General features: G+C 45.6%; 1 protein-coding gene and 1 long non-coding RNA gene across 7 annotated transcripts; one reads left to right on the forward strand and one right to left on the reverse strand.

Moving 5' to 3' along the window:
- Nucleotides 1-138: 138 nt before the first annotated feature.
- On the forward strand, nucleotides 139-11820 carry TMEM183A (transmembrane protein 183A). Of its 6 annotated transcripts, none has more exons than XM_032971245.2 (8): nucleotides 139-211; nucleotides 3716-3805; nucleotides 4934-5119; nucleotides 5440-5605; nucleotides 6511-6694; nucleotides 6951-7040; nucleotides 8043-8207; nucleotides 8698-11820. In XM_032971245.2, the coding sequence occupies exons 1-8, from the start codon at nucleotides 154-156 to the stop codon at nucleotides 8872-8874; spliced, it is 1116 nt and encodes a 371-aa protein (XP_032827136.1). In that variant the 5' UTR covers nucleotides 139-153; the 3' UTR covers nucleotides 8875-11820. The 6 variants fall into 6 exon arrangements, with proteins under 6 accessions (XP_032827136.1, XP_032827120.2, XP_032827147.1 ...); XM_032971229.2 differs by lacking the exon at nucleotides 139-211 and adding an exon at nucleotides 468-701; XM_032971256.2 differs by lacking the exon at nucleotides 139-211 and adding an exon at nucleotides 773-1002.
- A 694-nt stretch (nucleotides 11821-12514) lies between these two features.
- LOC116952175 (uncharacterized) lies at nucleotides 12515-19172 on the reverse strand. The gene is made up of 2 exons (XR_012946402.1): nucleotides 19116-19172; nucleotides 12515-18022 (listed from the first exon to the last, which is right to left on the reverse strand). It is a non-coding gene; the product is annotated as an uncharacterized LOC116952175 (long non-coding RNA).
- Nucleotides 19173-21187: the final 2015 nt, after the last annotated feature.

Raw genomic sequence — 21187 nt, forward strand, 5'->3', positions numbered from 1 at the left:
ACGTCACCCGCTCGGTGGCACGACGTCACCCGCTCGGTGGCACGACGTCACCCGCTCGGTGGCACGACGTCACCCGCTCGGTGGCACGACGTCACCCGCTCGGTGGCACGACGTCACCCGCTCGGTGGCACAACGTCACTCTTCAATGGTGACATGAAGTCCCGATTGGGCGGTCCTCGCCACGAGCTCGAGTCGCGTGGCAGCGCAGGGGGTGGGTGGGGTTGGAGTGAGGGTGGGGGGAGTGGGTGGAGGGGAGGGTGGGGGGAGTGAGTGGGGGGAGTGAGGGTGGGGAGGGTGGGGGGAGTGAGGGAGGGGAATGAGTGGGGGGAGTGAGGGAGGGGAGGGTGGGGGGAGTGAGGGAGGGGAATGAGTGGGGGAGTGAGGGAGGGGAATGAGTGGGGGGGAGTGAGGGAGGGGAGGGTGGAGGGAGTGAGGGAAGGTGGGAGGAGGAGGGGTGACGGAGTGAGTGAGTGAGGGGGAGGGGCTTAGTCTGTCATGGCCGCCGACCCGGGAGGAGGAGGAGGGCCGCTGCCGCTCAGCCGGCTCCAATGTTTCATTTCCTCCGCGTCGCGCTGCTCGCCGTCATGGCAGTGAGCGCGACGCGAGTCGCGGCGAGGAGCGCGAGATGCCCAAGAAGGGGAATCATAGAAAACGGCTGAAGTTCCGCGGCGGCGGCGGCGACGACGCGTGCGCAGACGCCGGTAACGTTGAGGAGAGGCGCGCGAGGGGCGGGGATAGTGGGGGAGGGGAGGGGGCACGGGGGGGGGGGCACGTGTCAACGCGGCCATCTTGGTAAAGGAAGTTTTTTTTAAACTTAATATTTATACTGGAGGAATCCGATGAGCTATACAGCTCTTCTCCCCCCCCACCACCCCGCACTAATAAAGGCGAGAAAGAGAGAGATTGTTTTTTGTTCTGCTCAAATGTCGCATTGAGGCGGTGCTCGTGCCCTGTCCAACAGCCATCGGCCAGTGGTGGAAAGTCAGCATATGGCAAGGGAGGGTACAGTATATATATATTTTTATGAAACAGCATTCATCACCATTTCGGGAAAAAAAAGGAAAATATATAATGGGCGACGTTTCGGCCGATGTCCCTTCATAGCACATTCGTTAAGATAATTATATCCGAAAGGCTACCAATGTGTGCCTCCCCTCACCAAGTGGACACCGAGGAGCCAGCTGACCGCGTCTCTCAAGTCGGCGCTGCGAGTCCACGTCTTTTTAAGTGTACTACAATTCTAGATTTGAAGTTTTCATTGCATTGTACTACAATTCGCTATCGCTCACCGCCATCGTGGTCTCTCCACTGCTGAATGATGGCCTCATCACGCCGCCACCACCACGCCTCTGGCCTACCATGATCGCGGCCGAGCGAGGCCCGGAGCTTCGTCTGGAACGAGGCGAGGGTCCGGGCAGTGATGGGGCACCAGCAATTTCGTATCCATAAGAGAGGTTTTTTGTTGTTGTTGTTGTTGTTTGGGTTAAGATCGCCTAAATATAAACGTGTCGTTAAACCCGCCACCACCCGACGCAGCCGATTAACAAAGGGGTTTGTCACGTAGACACAAACGTGGCGATTCGTTAGTTTCAGCAGCACACCACCGCGGGTGTGTTTGGGAGAATAAAACCCACTTAGAAACATTTATAAATTAAGAGTGCACGGCTCCGTTGGCCCGGTTCGCATACAGGCGATGGCCACGAGAGTATGCCTTGCACAGAACAACAGTATTAGCTGGCTTCGTCTCCGCATTGGTGAGTCCGTCGGGCGCCTTGTTACTTTGGCTAACAAGCAGTTGTTTGACCGGTCGGTCTATGGTGGTGAAGATATTATTACAAATATAACCATCTTCTTTGGGTCTTTCGGTAAAGTCACACTAGATGGGTTGAAAGAAAATAACAAAAAAATTACGACGTTTCGATCGCATCAGGAAGAAAAAAAGAGGGGGAAAAGCTGCTGATGCAGACCGTTTAAAATGTTTAAAATGGGTGTAGCCCAAGGGTCATAAACGAACATCATGAACATCGTTGTGGTTAATGATTATGCAGTGGCGTGTTATCTACGGTCCGTGCAAATAATATGAAAAGTAAACACTCATTGCATCAAGTATAACGTGTTGCCGATCCAGAACAGTCACTTTATCTGTGTAACTCGCCATACAAATGAAGGAAAATCAAACAGAAACAATTCGTTTCGATCGTTTCGATTTAAAGCTTTCGTGACTGCAGGGATTCATCATGTTGAGTCTTTCGGTAAAGTCACGTAGAATGGAAATAATAAAAATAAAACAATAAAATAAAATCGCGACGTTTCGGCCACAACACAAGTAGCTACTTGTTTTGATTTAAAGCTTTCGTCACTGCAGGGATTCATATTCTTGGTTCTTTCGGTAAAGTCACGTAAAAGGGAAACAAATAATAAAAAAATATATTTTTTTATTGTTTTATATTTTTATTACTTTATTGTTTCCCTTCTACGTTACTTTACCGAAAGAACCAAGGATAAGGCTACTTGTGTTGTGGCCGAAACGTCGTGAGAATTTTATTTTGTTTTATTATTTTATTTCCATTCTACGTGACTTTACCGAAAGAACCAAGAAGAAGAAACAATTCTATTTGATTCAATTGCTTTAATGTGAGAGCAAATCTACAACATCTGCACAACATTGTGGAATTTGCTCTCCAACACACTGGTGTGCTGGACTATTAACGAATTGGCATGTCGTGTTCAGGTGATAAACCTTACTACGTAATTAGCTGTGTCGGGTGGTGGCGTGTTTAACGACACATTTACGCAATCTAACAAAAAAAACCTACATTATGGAATGCAGTATTTGTTTACTAAACTTTACTGCCAAAGGGACACTGACGGTTGGAAACTGTCCAGAGTTGTCTTGCTTAAACAAGTGAAGCAATTGGCGGGACCCTGGGGTCCCATCACTGCCCCGCGGTTGGAAAAACCGCGTAGCGACACGAGTCTTGCTGCCTTACCGACAACAAAACTAGTGGTCAATCATTTGGCCTCGTAGAGAGCTACTCGGGGCACTAAGTTTCGTAAAAAGTTCAAAAATTACATAAACACGTTACATTTATTGCCTGGGGGGCGGGGCTCGCCTAGGCAAAGAAGCTGAGGATCGACGGCTGACCGGAGGGCGTCGTCGCCGTGCGCGACTGCGGCGGACGCCCCCCGGGGCTTGCGTTTGGCCGGTGGGGTGGCGCCCATCGTGTTGATCGCCGCCTGCTGCTGGCGCTTGCTGGCGCGAGTCTGGGCGGGCGGCGCGTTGCTGTCGGGATCACGAGTGGGCGGACTGAAACAATAATAATTATTGACCTGATTTTTGCGGGACCCTGGGGTCAAGTGTTGCTTGACAACGGTCCAGTAGGCCAAGAGACTGATTTTAAATGCCCCTCTACAGCACCTAGTAATACTATCTTACTGTGGGATAGTTCTGTATTGGAATGTAAGAAGGCCACCTTCATGTGCGATGCCTCTACTTAAATTCGATGATGTTACCCATCGTAATTTAAGACCCACCCCCCCGCCCTTAGCAAACATCCTACGATTGGATAGCTCCCATTGGATGTGGTGTCATTAATCAACTCCCATAACTAAGCAGGCAATCTCACTGTGGGACACCTGTACGTTTGAACTTTACAATCCGTCCAACGTGTGTGTGACGCGACATGGGTTGACGTGTCTGTGTGTGTGTGTGCAGTGACCGTCGCGGACTTCGCCAACACAGACCCTGCGGTGGTGAAGTCCGGGCGGGTCAAAAAGGCCATGGTGAACGCCATACACAAAGAAGGTGAGAACACTGCGGTTGAGGTGGGGTCTCTTCAGCACTGTGGACTTGGGCAGTCTGTAGCGAGGTGTGGCTGGCTCTCTGACGTCTGGGACTGCCCGTTACCATTCGAGTTGTCACTCTCTGCCCCTCTTCAATTCCAGGCCCAAGACCTTCCTCTGCTCTATTTTATGACCGAGTCTCTCTCTTGCCATGAAGTAAATGGGTGCCTCCTTTCCCCAGAATGCAAGTGACCCGATACAAATGTCTTGTACCATGTTCTGAGATGCAGCTGCATTCGCAATGTGTGTAATATTACGCTTCCATGCTGCGGAATTACTTTTGGAAAGTCCATTCAGCCAAATGCAGAATTTATCAACGATTAAAGTCTGCGTGAATATCTTGAAACATGTCTCTAACAGTCAGACATTAAGAATGAGCCCTAAGAGTCTTGAAAATGTCTGGAAAGTTATAGTACATTTTCTAGGAAGCCTGTGACTACACGGCGTGAGCTTGTGCTTGGAATAGACTTGGCCCGTTCGTGACATCTGCATTGCTGAGCAAAGGGAAGCTATTGCGTCATTTGGTGTGTGTTATAGGGAGTAGTGGAGGAGCGTAGGTGCAATGATGATTTGCATGCACTGCTATGAATTTAGCGACTTGAAATTGATTCCTGGCCACTGCTATCTTTAGTGACAGGTGATATCTGAACCACTTTCTAGGCCTCTCCCACGTCAAATCGTATTCGCTATCTATGTGTCAATCGACACCCTGGATACCCTTCATAAGGAGATGTTCCATCTCAAGTGATATTAAAGGTGAAATATGGTAATATATGTCGGCCATAAATGAGCACCTGGTGTGGTGTATGCCCCTTTCTTTAGAACTGCTTTTTGTGCTGAGTTTGTTGTCCTTTCCCCAGATCCTCCGATTGGCACGGTTGGCTATGTACGGTGCGAAAGAAGTTTAACATACATACACATACGTATATCAGCACTGGGGAGACGAAGGCGACCATGTTTGGTACGGACCAAACCACGGCCCCTTGTGCTATTCTGGTCTTCATAGGTGCTTGCTATAACAGCCCTTGTCATAATAGCCTGTGTAGGTTATACAGGAGATGTTTGTCTTTGTGCGTGGTTTGTGTACCAGCAAAGCTGCTGTGTGGCTTGGAGGCGTCGATGGTGCCTGTGGCGGGGGTTGGTGTGCAGCTGGGCGATTCTGGCCTCTGTGACTCGGACGACACGGACTGTGCCGACCTCGGGGAGGAGGAGTTGTCGCAGTCCCAGCATCACGCCAACGCCAAGAGCCGCAAGAAGAGAAGCAAGCCGGCCAGCAGTGAGCCCCTTCAGTTTCTTCCTGCGCGATGGCTCATGAGCCGTTTACATTAAGGGCTGCTGTGATATGATGATGATGATGATGTTGCAATATATCGTGCGATGTAAGGTCTACAGCGATAATCGTGTTGTCTGCTTTGCAAAACATCTTCATATCATGGCTCCGTTAGATGCATTTTATTTTCTGGCAAAATATTTTTCGAAGTGACAAACGCAATAAGTCAAGATGTAAACAGACGGCTATGCTACCAATTCAACATGCTTCTGTGAGTGCGTCGCAACTAAACAACGCTCTCTTTTGACAACGTTCCCGCTGTGTAGAGGCAGAGGACGATGGTGACGAGGGAGGGCAGGAGTTCCCCATGGACCTCTGGCTGCTGCTGGCCGCGTACATCCGGCCCGAAGACGTGGGCCGCTTCGCGCTCATCTCTAAGCGCGCGTGGTTCGTCACGTGCACCACGGTCTTCTGGGCTCGCCTCTACCGCAGGTGGGGCCTGGCTGGAGGGCTTCGCGTGTGATGTCAGGAGGGTGCCACAGTGGCGAGATGTTGAACTACCTCGCCTGGTGTGCACGAGGTCGTGGGCTTGATCCCAAACCTTTTGACGCCTGTTGTATAATTGGGAGTTTGCGTGCTTTCTCTCCCCGTGGTCACGTGTATTTTTCTCCGGGTCCTCTGGTTTTTTTCTTTCACATTCAGAAACTTGCGTTTATATTATTCGCCTGCTATAAATTTCAATTTTTTACACTCGTGGGTAAAATGCAATATTAAATATTGTACGTGTTAATGCTAACTTATGGAGCATGCATTAACTACATCATATTTTAACTGCAGTGTGAATATAAAATACGGTACAAAAACGTGCTTCTACTGTACACAAACTTGTTCTTACACAACCAACAACGTTTCTAATTGGGAGTTGTTTATACATTGAATAATTTTTATTCCAAAACAAATGAGAATTTAAAACCGTAGTTTACTGGGACACATTACCAAACGCCCCCTCACTGGTTCCACTCCTTGACTGCACAGGTCAAGTTTATTTTTGTCATGTGAACTCAAGCTGTGCAGCAAAACTGCTTTGCCTATGTTAAATGTTTCATGCATAAGTCTTATATATGTGTAAAACGCTTATTGTGCAGTTCATAGTGAATTTTGGTAGTCATCCATGTGAAATTGGCTGTATAGTGAAGGATGTCATCTTGTTTACCCCCTGCATAAAGATCTGGGGTTGGTTGAAGAGTTGCCCATCAATCGCTAGGTTTTTGAATGGAAATTTCTGACAGAGGCAATTTGTGCACTGTACCCGGCCCTCTTGGGTGCACGCTAACAGCGCCCACCCTGACAGTCTGCGTAGGTTTCACACGGGACGTTTGTGTTTTGTGCGCACGCAGATACTACCACCGTGGTGCGGAGCTGCCCACACGCCTGCAGCCCGAAGAGGTGGCACGGTGCCAGCGCGGCCTCAAGGCGAACGTCGTGCGCTCGCTGTGCCACCTCTACGAGCCGTTCCGCAGCCGCGTGCAGGACCTGCCCCCCCTGCCCGACAGCACGCCCGACACCCTTCAGCAAGCCACAGTACGACAGTACACAAGCATGCCCCGACACCCTGCAGAAAGCCACAGTTGCGATAGAATATATCAAAAGTGCAGATTGTTTGGATATCCACTGGGTCAGTAATTTGCCCTTTCAGTCCCCATATGTTGTATGAAAGTCGTAGTTTTCTTTATAACTTGGCTGTCGAATGGACACAACTGAAATGAAATTCGTTGCTTCGTCTGGGAGTGACATTGCACGTCGGTTTTCTGTGCTCTTGTTCTGCTGTCTGCCCAAGTGCCTCATGTCATGGCACAGAAAGGTGAACTGCAGCACACACAGCCAGGAGCAGCACAAGTGGGAGTTCAACTTCAAATTTAGAAAACAGGTGAGATTCAGAACTCTGCAGCACTGGCTTTCAATAGGCTGAATTTTCACCAACTAGCTCACGAGTGACATTCCTGAGGTGCGAGTGATGTACAGCGTGGATTTAGTCCTTGAGGATTGTTCTCGTGTAGTTATCGCAGATTTATAAATCCAAATGACAACCACTTGATTGCCGTGTCATTGACATTTAAATGTACCTGTAGCTTGTGAGTCCTGGATGTGGGTTGACTGCTTGTTCATCCCTTTGGGAAATGAGCAATGGTCATCCTATGGGGAGATACAGCCCTCACCACCAAGGGAATGGGGAATTTCCTCCCAATGGATCTGAGCTGCCAATACAACGCCACCTTTCTCAACTATGCAGTGCGGATTGCAACTTGAAACATTACCCTCAGTAATTTGATAGTAGTAATGGTTAAGAGGTTCGTACACTGCACTGTCCTCTGACTTGAGGTTGCATTACTGCCCATGGCTAAAATCAGTGGCGAGTGGTATTTGAACTGGTCCTGTCACCCCCCCAGCCCACTCATCAACCCACATTGCCAAGTGTGGTGAACTCAAACGACCCCCACCCATGTTTCAAGACAGTGAGCGGACGCCATCATCAAGCAGTGGATTAACAAATGGCATTTAAATTCATGTTCTTTGGGTCTTTCGGTAAAGTCACGTAGATAGGTTCAAAGAAAATAACAAAAAACTACGACGTTTCGATCGCAACGCAAGCGGTCGTCATCAGCCTGATGCGATCGAAACGTCGTAGTTTTCCTGTTATTTTCTTTTAACCTATCTACGTGACTTTACCGAAAGACCCAAAGAATATGAATTCCTGCAGTCACGAAAGCTTTAAGTCACGGCATTTAAATTACATTGCTAAATATAACATCCGCATCCAAGCAAAACGTGTGTCGTGCGTGCGTATGGAATCGCGACGATTCATCGAAACGCAGAGGCGGCGGTCGAATGACGCATGCGTGCGGTTGGTCGGTGTTGTGCTCTGGTGCAGGGGGGGATGGGGCTGACACCCAGGGGGGCGGCGCGCCCAGCGCTGGCAGTGCCACGCGAGTACCAGGGGGTGAGCGAGAACGCTGACGGCGACTGCTGCCTTCTGCAAGTGACGGTGCTCAACTTCATCCTCGTGCCCGTCGTCATGGGCATGACGCTCTCGCAGGTGAGGGAGGGGGGGGGGTGGAGAGCGCCCTTATTATACTGTCTGTATTTGCATTGTGCACTACAATTGTATAAAGCATTGGGCACTACAATTGTATAAAGCATTGGGCTTGCATTGTTTATTGTGCTTAAATTGTGCATGTGTATTGTATTTGCATTGTACGTGCATTGTATATGTACTCTACATATGCTTGGGTTGCTTGTGCGTTGTATTGCTGTTGTGCATGTTGACTTAAAAGTTTTCGCGACTGCAGAAATTCACACTCCTTTGGCTCTTTCGATAAAGTCACGTAGATAGAAAAAAAATATATATATATCTACATGACTTTACTGAAAGACCCAGGGTATTGTGCATGGATTTGTTGTCCGCGTTGCGCCGCGTATCCGATTTGTATTCCGCACATATTGACAATGCGCACGTTGAGCGCGTGCCACGTATTGTGCTTGCGTCACGCGGTGCGCTCGTGCCGTTTGCCCCGTTGCGCGCGCAGCTGATGATCTCCGTGAGCACCGACATGCGGCACCACCGCGTCAAGCTGGCGTTTGCCGACTCGCCAGCTCCGCGCGGGCGGACGCGCCGGCGCGTGGACGCTGGGCCCCTCGTCGTGCTCGACCCCGTGTGCAGCGTGCGCATCCTGCCCTGGTGGCACCCACTCTACCCCTACTGACAGGGTCGCGCGCGGGAGGAAGCGATGACAGGGGGAGAGGCAAGGCAGGCGACAAAGGATAGGGGCAAGGCAGAGTAGAACGGGCACCACCAGGGCAATGTGCGCACCCTGCCCTGGTGGCATCCGCTCTACCCCTACTGACAAGGTTGCACGGGGAAGGAAAGGGATGATGTGGTGGGGGCAGGGGGGGTACCTATAGAGGAAGGATAGACAGGCAGGGAAGGATGGAGTCCAGAAAGGCCAGAGGGGTATAAGAGGAATGAGATCGGGAGAATTAAGACATAAATGGGAGGAAACCTAGAAATAGATGATACTGTGGGAGAGGAAGGAATGGCGTTTTGGAAGCCCTATATGCCATCCACATGGTTTTTTATTTCCATCGCATGGTTTGCGCTCATGAATAGTGAGTGTGCCCTTGTTTTTCCCCCAAGTGTGAAACGGTACCTCTACTTTGCCTTGAGGCCCCACCATTAACTACAACACACATGGCCGTAATATCTCATTGCCTGTGCATTCACCCAACCTGACTGGGTAAAGGTGTGTACACGTGGATTTTTTTTGCAAAAGAGTTACAGTGAGTTTAAACGGAATGAAGATGTCCCAAACGATCTTTGATGAGGTGATTGCGTGGTATAGGTTGGCCAAAGCCAGAATGTGGAAGCTGCCTCAATATCATTATGGAATGAACAATTGAAACGGATGGGTCAACTGTGTTGCTCAGAATGTCACAACACAAAGGTCATGCGCCATTCAAGTCTTGTTGATGCTTGCCATGGTCTCAGAAAAATCACAGCATAACTTTGTTCAACGCTCTTGGTGATATTGTTAAGTTGTAAAAATAATTCTACATGTGTACATACCCCAAGGTTGATTTGCATTGACTTTTATATAAAAAATATATATCGTGAACGGCTTCCTCCATTTTTGAAGAGGTGGTTCAGGAGCGATGCAAATCACAAACAAGTGTCCCCGTGCTAAAACATTAACCGGTAGGATCTCGCGACCAATATCCATGAGGTTTTTTGGATTAGATTGCATAAATATACATTTCGTTAAACCTGTCACAATCTGGCTGTCGCCTGATGATGCTGGTTGTAATTTCTAGGGAAAGGTCGTACTCGAATTGTAAATTCTGTGGATTTACTCTCCAACACACCGGTGTGCTGTACTAGTAACGAATTGGCGCGTTTTGTTTACGTGACAAACCTTACTGATTGGCCGTGTCTAGTGGTGGCGGGTTTAACGACATTTTTTCATGCGATCTCACCAAAAAAAAAACCTATGGACAGTATCAATTACCTGTTGCAAATCCCTACATCACTTTTCTTTGCAGAATATCATCGCTTGCTGGGTCCACACAATGACCGGAGCAAGTGACTTTTTTTATTGATTCTGCCACTTGCCACACTGAGTTGGAAGTGAGTTCCATAGTGGGAGGCTCCACTGCTGTGAATTCAATTCGGGAAGCATTGTTTACCACGTTGAATTCACTTTGTAATGTAAATTGGAAGGAGTACAAGGTTGGATGTGGTCCAAAAAATCCAGTTATCGTTAATGTGGGAAAACTGTTACTGGAAAGTACATGGATCAAAGCGTTGTTCGTAATGCAAACACATGAGACACTTTGAATTAATGATTTGACCAAACCCATTTTACACCTCGTGCGCATCATTTGGATGAGATTTTAGGCCTTCGCCTAAAGTGAAGCACTTACAATGTGGATGAAACAAAGCCACCGAGGCACTTTTACAGTTTTCTCAAGCAGCAGCATTAATGCTGCTGCTTGAGAAAAAGTGTCCCCTTGCTAAAACAACATTAAGGGTGCTATTAAACGCCTTCGGGGAATCCCCCGTTAGTAGAAATTCCACATTTCTAGTGGCGCCAAGTTTCAATGCAAATCGTGGTACCAGATTTCTCAAAGCAGCCCTTAACAATGCACTTCTTGTATAATATGTACATAAAGGATGGTCTTAAAGAGAATACATCAAACATTGATAATTAATTTGACACACGTTCCCAAGCCTCTATAACCACTTGTACATATTACATTATGGCTGCAGTGGGCTGTGGTAAATCAATGGGATTAGATTTTTTTTAAACGTCTAATTCAATTACATCTGAGTTGGCCTGTTAACGTGCAGTCTGATTTTATAGGATGTTGATCATGTGTCATCACAGAAGTTATAAGCATATTCATACATTACGCGCATGAGTGTTGGAAAGTGTCGATTTAAAGCTTTCGTGACTGCAGGGATTCATCTTCTTGGTTCTTTTGGTAAAGTCGCGTAGAAGGGAAATAATACAAATAAAACAATAAAATATTTTATTGTTTTATTTTATTATTTCCATTCTACGTGACTTTACCGAAAGAACCAAGATGTTGGAAAGTGGTAATTTCCCATTTTTATGGCAGGGATTTGTGTAAACCCACTTTTCAAAGTGGCATTCATATCCACCGAGGAGGGGTAATGTTTACCCCAACGGTGATTTAAACTCGATCTTCTGAATGGTTGGCTATGTATGGTGTGAACAATTTTTCAACATACGTGCCACCCAGCTGCTAACCAGGACATTATCACAAAGGAACCTCAAAAGTTAAAATCCACTTCGACACTGGAGGAAACTTTGCAGGTCCACTTATAATTCATCCACGCAAAGCAGCACAGTTCAGTGCATATGAAATGTTTATTACGAAAGAGTTAATCGGGGTTTGCCTTTGTGGACAATTGAATGAATAACCTACTTCCACTAGACCTGTCGGGGTCTGGTCAAATGTGCACAAGCACTGAATGTTTCGAGTTTCAGGTTATACTACACTTGGAGATTCAGGCTATGCATTGGAAGAGGGTACTATTTTAGGATGAGTTTCATTCTCTTGGCACTTTTATAATTAGGCATGCAATGATTTAAGATGTTTTACAATGCATTAAAGTGTACATTCATCGATTACTATGTATCAATCGTTTACATGAATGGTATTGAAGCAGAGGTGAGAAAATGGAAACAAATTTTAACCAAATTGTGACATTGGTAGTCAGTCCTGAGCTATGTTAAGAGCTTTTTAGGGCAGGTTGTATTGGGAAAGTTTAGCAAACTACCATTTTTCACGAGCACATTGGAGCAGTCTTGTTTCCTGGGCACCAGGATTGACTCAGTTGTATAGTGGAAAACGGGTATTGCAGTGCATGAAGTGATGTCAAGGGTGCTCAGAAAAAAAATCCACAAGTTTGAGGCAAATTCCAAAAGCTGTATCTGTTGGCAGCCTAAACGTTGTAGCACTTAATGAGATTATTAAAGGAGTTGTAACTGGTAAATATTTTCACTGCATATAGGTTTTTGGGCTAGAGCACAAATATATAAATGTGCCATTAAAACCCACCACCACTTAGTAACGGTTGTCACGTAAACAGAACATGCCAATTTCGTCACTAGTACAGCACACCTGTGTTGGAGAGCCAAGCTACATTTACAAACCGAGTACGTTGACTTTTAATGACATTTATATATTTAAATTTTCAAACCCAAAATTGTCTGGATATTGGTCAAGAACACCTACGTGTTCAACTGATTTTCACTGCAAAGAGTTGATCTGTAATGCAAGAGATAGCTTTTCATTTTAAAAATAAAATCCATGGAACACTTGCCTTTTGAACTTTTAATAATGATCAAGTGAACATTGTCCATGAAAACAAAACATTTAAACGGGGAAATGGGGTACAAAATACAATCTAATTACATTACGTGCAGAAAACGTTTACAAAGTCAAATAACCCCAAAAATTCATACATCCAGCGCAAAACAATTGTGTTCTTTGTTCCAGCAGCCTGAGCAAAGGTTGCAAATGCATTTCCATGGTTCAAAATAAAGATAAAAGGTAATCTAAACTTGGTGCCTAATGTAGCAGTTCTGTACATCTCAATACTAAGAGCTCTTTGCTCAATCTTTTACATAAAATCAAAGACGTTCCTCATACATTCCTGCATTAGTCGTTCTTGACATCTATTTTCTCCAAGCAGGGGTGCCGCCAGAAATTCTGGGCCCTATGGAAACCAAAATTTCTGGGCCCCCTACATTTTTTACAGGTAAAATTTAACCCAATAAACATGCCCAGTATACTTTAAAAAAGATACTTAGCACATTGCGTAGTTAAAATGTCTAAAGATGAGTACAAAGCCTACAAAAACAAGAAAAAATATAGAAATATGTACTTGTTTACATAAAAGGGAGAACATTTATTATCTCAATTGCAAGCACAACAGAACAATGTACACATATTGACATACTTTACATGAACAAGCTTTAGCTGGGTCAAACTGCTCAATCAGGGAACATCAGCTAGAACTAACCCATAATTAAATCAGTCCAGGAATAAAACTAGCTAGGCCAAAAGGGCTCAAAATGAAGACACCAGGAGTAATGCCAGGCCTAAACCAGTTCAGGACTAAACAAGTACTGAACCAGACATCAACTGTTTGTTATCCAGGTCTAATAAAGTTATGTTCAACATCACTTTATAATGGCCCAGCGGCGTGCCTTTCTGCTGGCAGAATCATTTATCAAATCAAAGTTCAGCTTTCTTGCCAGTTTGCTTTCAATGGATAGTATGGCAAGGTGACAAAGTCTATCCTGCAACATAGACCTCAGATAATTTCTTATTAGTTTCAGCTTACTGGATGCTCTCTCGCCACCAGTAACAGTCATAGGCAGTGTGCAAAATATTCGCAAAACTATGCAGACCTGCCCAAAAATACTCTGCAGCTGCATCTTGTAAATGCTGTTGAGCAGATAAATTGGTGACAGACACCCTGGGAAAGTGGCCCTATATACAGAGTTGAGGTGTCTGACTTCATCTTCAAATTCACAAGTCAGATCAGTGTTGTATTTTGAAATCAATGGCTGGCATACAGAATGGATTTGATCATCGCGTAACGGACCCATTTTTACAACTACAGAAAACTGATCCAAGATCTCAGCTGTTGTGGCAAACCTGGTACTTAAGTCATTGATTATGTGGTCCATCATGGGAAGAAACAGTGTTTCTGAATATGGTGTCTGCACTGTGCTCCCTTGCTCCCTCTACCTCTGCCTCATCGTGAAACCGTTTTCTTTTCCTCTGGCGGCTGAATCCTGACCTGAACAGAGGGTTAATGCTCATCTGTTGAGCAACAAGTGATGCTTCAGAAAAGAAACTCTCCCATTCATCCCTCAGATGTTGCATCTCTTCCTGCAATGCTCTGATATTTTCTGCCTGTCTCAAGAGTTAATTTCCCTGACTGGAGAATAATATTCCTTTTGTCAATGGCTTGCAGAACTTTGACCCAAACAGTCAACAGAAAAACAGTATCAAAAGTTTCAAAATACTTTTTTAGGCCGCTGGCTTCAGACCGAGCCTCTGGTGTCAGACTGCAGGTTGAGAGGATGGCATCAAGAGCGTCTAGGACACTGGGCAGGTGCTTGGCTATAGGTTGAACGGCCTTAACCCTTGCACTCCACCGAGTGTCTGACAGACGATGTAAAGTGCAACCCGTTTTTGCCTTATAGATGGCCCATCGCTCTGGGCTGGCACTAACAAGTGCATAAAGGCAATTGACAAAGCCAAAAAAGTTGGTAACCTTTGGACTTGATTGAGCAGCATGCACACCAACAAGGTTCAGAGTATGAGACGCACAAGGGGAAAAAGTAGCCAGCTTATTATTTTTAATAATTGGGCTTGAACCCCCTTGATTTTTCCAGACATGTTTGCCCCATTATCATAGCCTTGGCCCCTGCAGTCATTCAGATCTATGCCACGACTGTTAAGCACATTTACAATCATGTCTGCAATCTCACTTCCTGTTTTTTTTGTGAAAATCTTTAAACTCCAAAAACCTTTCAACAACCTCCCATTTCTTGATCAAAACCTACATATCGTAAGAGTAATACATTTTGCTCTGTATGTGAAATATCAGGAGTAGCATCACAAATGACTGAATAATAGACTGATTCCTCCCTTTCCTTAAGAATACTACTTAACACTCGTTTTCCACATAACTCAATAAATTCCTTCTGAATATCTGAGCTTAAATAGTGTCAATCTTGTTCCTGTTTTTTTGTCTGACTTTTTGTAGATGGTCGTTGGGTAGTGGGTCATAATGGGACAGCAGCTCAAGGGTGCCCAAGAAGTTGCCATTATGAATGTCCCCCAAGTCTTTTTTTTACCCCTAAAGGGTAAATTTCGAGAGGCCAAGAACAAGGTTACATCTAGTATCCTCTTCAGAATAGCTCTATTTTTGTCTATTTCTGTTTGTATGAGCTTCTTCAGCTTGCTGTCTATTCCCCCAGGGACAGCTGCCATTACAGACTGTTGTAAGGTTTTCCATTTTAAGTAGCACTCCGTGTGCTTTGCTGCTTTCGTGGTTAGGGAATTTATCATACATTCGACGCCATGTTATGTCTTTGATTTTATAACCATGTTGACTGCTTAGTGTGCTCATACAAGGTTTCTTTAGCTCATGACCAAATACTACACAAGGAATACAAAATAGTGCATTTGTGCTTTGGCTGTAAATGACCCAGTCTCTCTTAATCTTTTCCCTGTAATTTCCTGACTTTGTGTACTTCAGGTATTCGGGGAAGGCTTTACCTTTTGAATCATGTGGCATTTCTTGTTCTTTATCTTTAGAAGCTATTTTTTCCACAATTTTTTCTGTCTGCATTGCTAATTTTTGCTGGCCACAAACCAGTATCATTTGACACAAGTCTCATCTTCCTCTGAGTCTGCTCTCATGGCTTCCCCTGTTCTCTCATCTTCCTCTGAGTCTGCTCTCATGGCTTCCCCTGTTCTCTCATCTTCCTCTCTTCTGTTATCTTCCTTTACACTTAGGGCTCCCTCTGTGCTCTCATATTCCACTATTCTCACCGCTTCCTCAACTTCCACACTCTTTCCTGGCAAAACTCTCCGTCTCTCTTGTTTCTGTGGGGTTAGGATAGCAAAATAATTTTGTCCCCCAGTCAACAGCAAGTTACAGCTTAGAATTAATATTTTCTTAACTTCATTGTTGAATAATATTATATGAAACATAACTATACAACACAAGAAATTAGACAATCCAAAACTTAATTAGTTTTTACTACCTTGGTAGCTGACCATGTTCACCTTACCTGACACTGAGAGGACTGGGTCATTAGTAGAACGAGGTACAGACAATAAAGCTGACTGCATCTGTCTAAGTCAAAACACACACACGTAATAATAACCATATTATTTTTATTGGCCTGTTTAGTTTTCTTAATATAAAATATTTATCTATATTTTGTAAACTCCTTATAGCCAATGGTTACTACAGACACATGTTTTATTCAATTTTATATTATTTTTTTCTGGGGCATTTTATTCACATTAAGAACGCCAAGTTTGACAGCATCGATCGTAGCAGCAGCACTGTCACTTCACAGAACACACACGGCAAACTGATTTTGTAATTTTTGAAGCGTGTAGATTACTTTTTGTTTTGTAAAGTTATCATGTGGCAAACACAGTAGATAAGACGTGTTTAGAGGCTTCAATCTTCATAAAGTTTCGCGCTCAGGCTCACCTTGTTCGGCTGAGACGGGGACAGGGGACGTGGGGGAAGGAGGACGTTAGTGTGCAGCAGCCGCTGAATCTGTGTCTACGAGACATGATAACCCCGGAGACAGCAGAGATGTTATTATTGTTGGATGTAAATCATAATTCAGTAATTATTTTACTAAGCTAGCTAGATAAAAGCAGGTCATGTAGCAACAAAACTGAAAGTTTTGGAATACAGGAATAGGGCAAGCTACCTTTATTTTTTAAAAACTGTGACATACTGTCGACTTCGGTGTTCTCTGTCTTCTCTTTCCTTCTTTTCTTTCCGTTTTTGATGCCCTGACTTTTGATGTGACATGCCTGCGTGTGTCACTGTCTGCACTGCATCATAGCAAGTGCAATAAGCAAGAGACGCTACACTAGCGATCGTAGCTCGGACAGCGCAGGTAGAATGAACCATTGTGAGGGGGAGGGGTGTGACTGAAACAGTAAATACATTATATTCTTAGTTTTTTCGGTAAAGTCACGTTGAAGAGAAACAACAAAATAACAAAATATATATAAAATACAAAATTCTCACGACGTTTCGACCATAACTCAAACACCTGATGATGACCGTTTGAGTTATGGTCGAAACGTCGTGAGAATTTTGTATTGTTTTATATATATTTTGTTATTTTGTTGTTTCTCTTCAACGTGACTTTACCGAAAAAACTAAGAATATGAATTACTGCAGTCACGAAAGCTTTAAATCAAAAAGTAAATACATTGTTTTTTAAATATTAAATCTATGGTCAAAACGGACAAAATACACATTTAGTGCATGAGGGGCCCTAGCACATTTAATGTATGTATAAAAAAGAGAAAAGAAATAAGAAAAAATAAAGGGGGTCTGCTCTTTTGGGCCCTAAATCAGCCTGGGCCCTTAGAATCGTCCTAACCTTCCACCCCTTTACAGAGCCCTTGTCTCCAAGATAAATGTACGTTGAACTACATCCGTAAGGTAAAGTTGCATCCCGACAATTGCTTGCTTAGACCATTTCTGGCAAAAGGGCCTCCCACGAGAGGGAGCTATTGGGTATTTTTGCCTCATCTTCCTTTCAGGATTAGAATTTCATCTTTTAACTCGGTACGAGCGTTTTTTCTTACTCCGTTATTTTAGTATTTTTCACTACATTTTCTACGTTTCCATTTACCTCCCTTTTAGCATTTTTACGCCGGAATTTATATTCCTTGGCAACTCAATTAAATACTACACTATACATTAAACAGTACCGTAGTTCAAACTTGATTTGAAGCTTTCGTGACTGCAGGAATCACTCTCTGGTTCTTTCGGTAAAGTCACGTAGAAATAAAATAAATAAATTACGACGCTTCGATTGCAACACACGCAGTCGTCATCAGGTGGACCGAAATTTGAGAGAATGCATAGAGTGGTCTCTGTGCATCTCGGTAGCTCTTTACAGAGTAAAAAAAATGGCCCGTTTCATATTTCATCTATATCTTCCACGACAAAACATATACGAATCTTGTGAGAATCTCCGGATTTCTTGAGCTGGAATGGCCCCCCTCTCTCCAGTCAATAAAGCCACGAACAGCCTGAAATGATATACAGTACAAACGAGTTTAGAATCTCGACAATCAAGCAATTTAGACCTGTCTTTGGCAAATCATGCAGTATCCCTAGTTTCAATTCAGCCCTTGGATACACACAGCCCAGTCTCAGGTACAATAGTCCATTAGATCACACGGCACCGAAGCTCGTCAGATTTGCGCAGTGTTTGTCATCACGGACTGGGCTGGGCTCTTATCTCGAGCTCAATTTTAGTTCAATTCACGAACTGCGTGTGGGGGTTGATGTGTGTGAAATACGTTGTGGGGAATTGCGTTCGTGTGTTCGTGTGTGTGTGTGTGTGTGCACGCGCGCATGTGAGGAGCCATCGCACAGGTTGCCCCACGTCTCCACGAGTCCTGTCGGCAGATTCCTCTCCCTTCACGGGTGTTTCTCTCCGTGGCCACACGCATGCCAGACCCCATGGGTCAGTGGGGCCAGGCGAGGGGCGACAGCCACGGGTAATAGAGAGCTCACGTTCAAAGCGTACTGCTACCATTATCCAACACGGGCAAAAAAAAGCTTATCGTAGCGGTTTTAGATACTGGACATGTAACATTTTTTATTTCGATAAACATTATCTGCCGAACATACCGCAGCGCTATTATTTAAATCACGCTTCCCCAAAATAAAATGTCCACCGCTACCTTGCTGTTGTACATATTTGTGATCAAATAAAATGCTCAAAATAAAAAGGCGGAAATTCCAGATTCCTATGGATAGTACCGCGACTAAAACTTCCACGAACGAAACTTGAGTGCAAACATGAACGGACCATAGTTTGTATAAACACACTGTGTGGATGCGACGTGTAAATATATAGCTTGAAAACAAAGTAAAGTTCCACTTTAAACGTTGAACATTTTAACCCGAAAATACGCGGCCTATTCAGAAAGGCCTCCGTTGGATAACACAAACCAAACGCCGGGTAATAAAGTTAAGACCACTTTAACCAACGCGCTACGCAACGCATTACAAAGTTAACACAATCGACAGCATGTGTGAACGCGGTGACAACAACGGAGTAACGTGGACGAAAATAAATAGCAGCGCGAGCGAAATAATCCTTCCACGCCTCACCGTGCAGCACGCGCGCCATTACAAAATGGAAAACGGAGCGGGTTTTGGTGGCTCGTGACGTCTTCTTAAAGTGCGACAGTTTAATAGGGGGCGGCCATCTTGCACAGGGACCGTGTGAGTAATGGGCGGCCATCTTGCACAGGGACCTCGTGGGTAATTGACGGCCATCTTGCACAAGGAACTCATGGGTAATGGGTAGCCATCTTGCACAGGGAACTCGTGGGTAGTGGGTGGCCATCTTGCACAGGGAACTCGTTGGTAATTGGCGGCCATCTTGCACAGGGACCTCGTGAGTAATGGGCGGCCATTTTGCACAGGGAACTCATGGGTAATGGGTGGCCATCTTTCACAGGGAACTCGTGGGTAGTGGGTGACCATCTTGCACAGGGAACTCGTAGGTAATTGGCGGCCATCTTGCACAGGGAACTCGAAGGCAATTGGCGGCCATCTTGCGCAGGGACGTCGTGGGTAATGGGCGGCCATCTTGCACAGGGAACCCATGGGTAATGGGTAGCCATCTTTCACAGGGAACTTCGTGGGTGGTGGGTGGCCATCTTGCACAGGGACCTCGTGAGTAATGGGCGGCCATCTTGCACAGGGACCTCGTGAGTAATGGGCGGCCATCTTGCACAGGGAACTCATGGGTAATGGGTAGCCATCTTTCACAGGGAACTCGTGGGTATTGGGTGGCCATCTTGCACAGGGAACTCGTAGGCAATTGGCGGCCATCTTGCACAGGGACCTCGTGGGGTAAATGGGCGGCCATCTTGCACAAGGAACTCATGGGTAATGGGTAGCCGTCTTGCACAGGGAACTCGTGGGTAGTGGGTGGCCATCTTGCACAGGGAACTCGTAGGTAATTGGTGGCCATCTTGCACAGGGACCTCGTGAGTAATCGGCGGCCATTTTGCACAGGGAACTCATGGGTAATGGGTGGCCATCTTTCACAGGGAACTCGTGGGTAGTGGGTGGCCATCTTGCACAGGGAACTCGTAGGTAATTGGCGGTCATCTTGCACAGGGACCTCGTGAGTAATGGGTGGCCATCTTGCACAGGGACCACGTGAGTAATGGGCGGCCATCTTGCACAGGGAACTCATGGGTAATGGGTAGCCATCTTTCACAGGGAACTCGTGGGTATTGGGTGGCCATCTTGCACAGGGAACTCATGGGTAATGGGTAGCCATCTTGCACAGGGAACTCGTGGGTAGTGGGTGGCCATCTTGCACAGGGAACTCGTAGGTAATTGGCGGCCATCTTGCACAGGGACCTCGTGAGTAATGGGCAGCCATCTTGCACAGGGAACTCATGGGTAATGGGGAGCCATCTTTCACAGGGAACTCGTGGGTAGTGGGTGGCCATCTTGCACAGGGAACTCGTAGGTAATTGGCGGCCATCTTGCACAGGAACCTCGTGGGCGATGGGCGGCCATCTTACACAGGGACCTCGTGGGTAATAAGGTGGCCATCTTGGACAGGGACTTCGTGGGTAATGGGCGGCCACCTTTGTAAAGGAAATCCAATGCGATTGTTAGTGATTCAGATTCCTTGGGTTGAGATCGTCCACGAAGCTCACGGTCCACCCTAAACCGCATCCACTGCACACACACCATGGCAGACGCGGACACCATGGCAGCTGCGAAAAAAAATCCTCTGACTGTGGTCATCCAGAACACACCATACAGCAAATAACGATGCAATGATGCGTTTGCCTGGCTTGACTGCATGAATGTGAAATTGTAGTTGTTGCTCTGTATCTAAATCAGCCATACGTAAGAAAGGTAAAGGGAATCCTGATATTTGACTTCCTGTGTGTGGCCATCTTGGTTAAGGGAAACCTGATATTACACTTCCGGTTGGTGACCATATTGGTTAAGGGAATCCTGATATTTAACTTCCGGTGGGTGGGCATCTTGGCTAAAGTAAACATTGCACTTCCGGTGGGTGGCCATCTTGGTTAAGGGAAGACGACGTTAGCCAATTAGGTTTCAGGCTCCTCACCATCACAATATAATTTGCATATGATTTGAAGACTAAAAATATGTATTCTTCCACACATAACTGTATTCCTGTA

Source organism: Petromyzon marinus, chromosome 3 (assembly GCF_048934315.1).
Source record: "Petromyzon marinus isolate PM22_M1 ecotype Great Lakes invasive population chromosome 3, UKy_Petmar_22M1.pri1.0, whole genome shotgun sequence".
Classification (NCBI taxonomy): domain Eukaryota; kingdom Metazoa; phylum Chordata; class Hyperoartia; order Petromyzontiformes; family Petromyzontidae; genus Petromyzon; species Petromyzon marinus.